General features: G+C 36.6%; 1 protein-coding gene across 1 annotated transcript; it reads left to right on the top strand.

Moving 5' to 3' along the window:
• Positions 1-706: 706 nt before the first annotated feature.
• Positions 707-1,654, top strand: LOC111373782 (light-induced protein, chloroplastic-like). Its single transcript, XM_022996344.1, has 2 exons — positions 707-963; positions 1,183-1,654. The coding sequence occupies exons 1-2, from the start codon at positions 754-756 to the stop codon at positions 1,495-1,497; spliced, it is 525 nt and encodes a 174-aa protein (XP_022852112.1). The 5' UTR covers positions 707-753; the 3' UTR covers positions 1,498-1,654.
• The last annotated feature ends 1,985 nt before the right edge of the window (positions 1,655-3,639 follow it).

Genomic DNA, 3,639 nt, shown 5'->3' on the forward strand with positions numbered 1-3,639 from the left:
AAATCTACGGATCATTAACAAAAATCAGTTATTGAGTTATGATGTGTATCTCTTTTAGAAAAGTTTAATAGAAATGAATTTTTTCTCTCTTTCATAACGTTATTATTATTAGATAAATGTTTTCAAGAAACAATTTAATGTTTTCTTAGACATTTTCCAGTTTTTTAATGGAGCGGTTAAGCCATCAGCCATACATGCCTTCTAATGTTTCTGAACGTGTTTGAATAATTCTCTCTAATGGCTTCATCTAGCTAGAATAGTTTTTAGAAGAAGCTGATGTGAAGGGATAAATTCGGCATTGGAGAATTAACAAAATATAGACTAATATATAAGAATTTGGACTACTCATATAGTCATATTAACATGAAACCCAAGTTTCAGCACTCTTAAAAGAATCAAAAGCAAAATTAGAAGTCCTACGAGCTCTTAATATTCTACCAAAATTTGCCAGAAGTGACGGACTCTTTGCCACTGATAGTAATGACTTATGAGGAGCTGGAAGTAGCTCACACCATAGTTGTTTTGAACTTTGCATTAAATGTTAGATCATATCTTAAAATTGTTAGTTTTGTCACTTTTCTGAATCTAATATGTCATCTTGCTTATTTCACAATATGTAGATTCTTTAACTGAATTATATGTTCAAGATTGTGCCAATGCCATATTCTCAAGGCTAAAACAGAGGACCTGATAACTTGTTGCTGTGAATAATTAAGCACATAGTAACACTTCATTTTTCTTTTTCTTTTTGTGATGTGTTGCAGGTACACATCATTTGTGGGTTTATTTCCTTTGTTATCAAGCGATGCGAAAATGCCATTGGTGAGCCTTGAAGAGATATCGCAGACCATTGACTCAGAAAATTTCACAGTCCAGAACACGATACTCTTTGCTGGACCATTGGCAACCACTGCAATAACCACCAATGCCAAATTTGAAGTTCGAAGTCCCAAACGTGTGCAGGTTCTTTATGTTCCTAGATTTTTACATCTTTTAATCATTTCTTATGTCTTTAAAAAGCACACCAATATCTTTGGACATTTTCTTAATCTTCTCAAGTCTATAGAGAAGTCCCATGATGATAAACTAATTAGCTGTTTTATCGTTAAACAGTTATAATGGTTAGTTTCAGACATATCCAGTATTGCTTAAGCTCTCAAGTTTTCCAATACTGACTTGCAGATTAAATTTCAAGAAGGTGTCATTGGCACTCCCCAGTTGACAGATTCCCTTGTATTTGCGGAAAATGTCGAATTTCTGGGGCAAAAGATTGATTTGACGCCCATAAAAGGTTTGGTCACTTCTGTCGAGAACACGGCTTCCTCTGTTGCAAAGACCATTTCTAGCCGTCCACCACTGAAATTTTCTCTCTCCAACAGCAATGCCGAGTCATGGCTTCTAACAACATACCTTGACGACGAGCTTCGCATTTCAAAAGGGGATGGAGGTAGTGCATTTGTGCTCATCAAGGAAGGCAGCCCTCTTCTGACACCTTAGACAGATAAATTGCTGACTTTCTACCAATATTGTTTTCAGTATGTTCCGAACGGCATGTACATTATTTGTAACAATGCAGGTTGTATTAGGGAATTCACATTTTCAAGAAGTAATATTGAATTGAAAATCAGATGTTGTATCTGGAATCTTTCCTGCTTTCCCAGAAGGCTTTCCCCCAATCGTCTACTTGCATGATCGTCTAAACAACCAACACGGCGATCTGCAGTACCTATTAGAATTATATCATACCTATTTTTCCAGACAAATTAACTGGTAGATCTTGTGTTTGTCTGAATATCTAGATCTAACTTTACAGGCAAATTCATTGTTCTTGCTTTTACCAGTTCAGCAGAATAGTGTTTTATGCAGGCTTATGAAAAAGGAATATCTACCTGGATGAGTAATTAGTCCGTATTAATTATACTTACAATACGGAAATAAATTAGTACAAACTTCATGGAATACCTCAAGTATGACGCCCCGATTTTCCTCTGAATTTATCGTCAAATAATAATCTAAGAGGCTGCGAAGATCCTTAGCCTTACGAATATGGTTAACCATTATCATCTGCTCCATGGACTCTCTAAAATCCTCTCTGGGATCATAAGAGGATTTCTCCATTGCCACCATAACAACGACCTTAGTTTCCTTACGTCTTGTCCTTCTCTTTTCATTTCTTGCTTCTCGTCTTTCTCTGATCATTTGATCTAGCCTTTCTTGAACCATGGCATGTGCAATGCTGGAGATAGTTGGAATTGTAACAGAACTCGAGCTTTCGGCTTCTTCAGAGGAAGAAGATACACTAAGTCTGCAACTACAGCACAATGCCTTGCATCCTCTAAGTTGAAACTCGTGTTTCTTTACTTCTCTGAATCTTTGCATTGTTAAAGGGTTCACAATGAGTTTTGAAGTAGAATGTGAGCGCAAAATATTATTTATGAAATTAAACAGTAGGCCACACTGATCATGATTATGTCTAGGGATTAAATTATAAATTATGTTCCAAAAGTTGCAGTCCGATTGGATGAGGAATGGAACTGAAATGTGGAACATTCAGTTTATTTTTTAAGCTAATTAAGAATGATCATGATGCTATATAGATCCGCCTTTGTAGGATTGTATTAGGTAGCAAGCTTTCCAATTGGGGTTGAAGTGGAAAAAACATGTTCAACTAACCTAAAGTAAGTTAAATTAATATATATTTAAAATAGATAGGAGTTGAATCAGGGCATTTAGCATTTGTCGTGCTAAGTTGAACCAGGTATTTGTCGTGCTTGGTTGAACCTGAACTGGTAAGGAAGATTGATCGTAAACGACTTTATATAAGAAAATAGGTCGTTACTGCTCTCACCTTCTGCTTTACCATGGTGGAAATAGAATGTTTGACTTAGCATAAAAATCAACAATGTATAGTTTTATCTGTAATAACTAACCAACTTTTATTTGGACCTAATACATAACATAATAGGTCTTTTGCTATTCCGATTTACGGGTGTAATAATAGGTAGGCCGGTTTGAAATGCCCTAACCATGTAACAAATCGACACTACTCAATCCTATTGAAGGTTTGCAAGTCAGATCGATACCGTCCTCTAAAAATATCTAAGCTAAGGATCGGCCCAGAGCTAGGACTTTTCCATTGGAATAGGGGAAAATTGCAACAGCGGTAACAAACCTTTCATTTATTTGCAGAGTTTGCCCAAATCTTTCGTTTGTGCCACCGTGAATACCAAACCTTTAAAAAACTTGCACCTGATGTCCGAATTGATGGTTTTTGTTAGTTTGACCGTTAGTTGACCCAATAAATTGACTTTGACCAATTTTAAAAGGGTTAAAATTATAACTTTGAATTAAACTTAAAAACAAGAAAAAAAATCAAAAATATATAATTGTTCATCTTCTCTTTGCCACCCTCAGCCTAACCCTAACCCTACCTCACTCCAAAACAAAACCCACCCGAGTGGGTATTATCAAGATCGTGGGTACAAACTGGGGGTTATAATAGTGGACAGTATCCACCTCAGGGTCGAGGAGCACCATATCCAGGTGCTTCAAGTGGTCTGCAAGGAGCTGCTAGTGCATATGGAGCTCCAAATTATCCTTCGAGTGGACAACATGGAGCTAATGGCCGTGGCCCGAATG

Source organism: Olea europaea, unplaced genomic scaffold (assembly GCF_002742605.1).
Source record: "Olea europaea var. sylvestris unplaced genomic scaffold, O_europaea_v1 scaffold11645, whole genome shotgun sequence".
In the NCBI taxonomy this organism is placed as follows: domain Eukaryota; kingdom Viridiplantae; phylum Streptophyta; class Magnoliopsida; order Lamiales; family Oleaceae; genus Olea; species Olea europaea.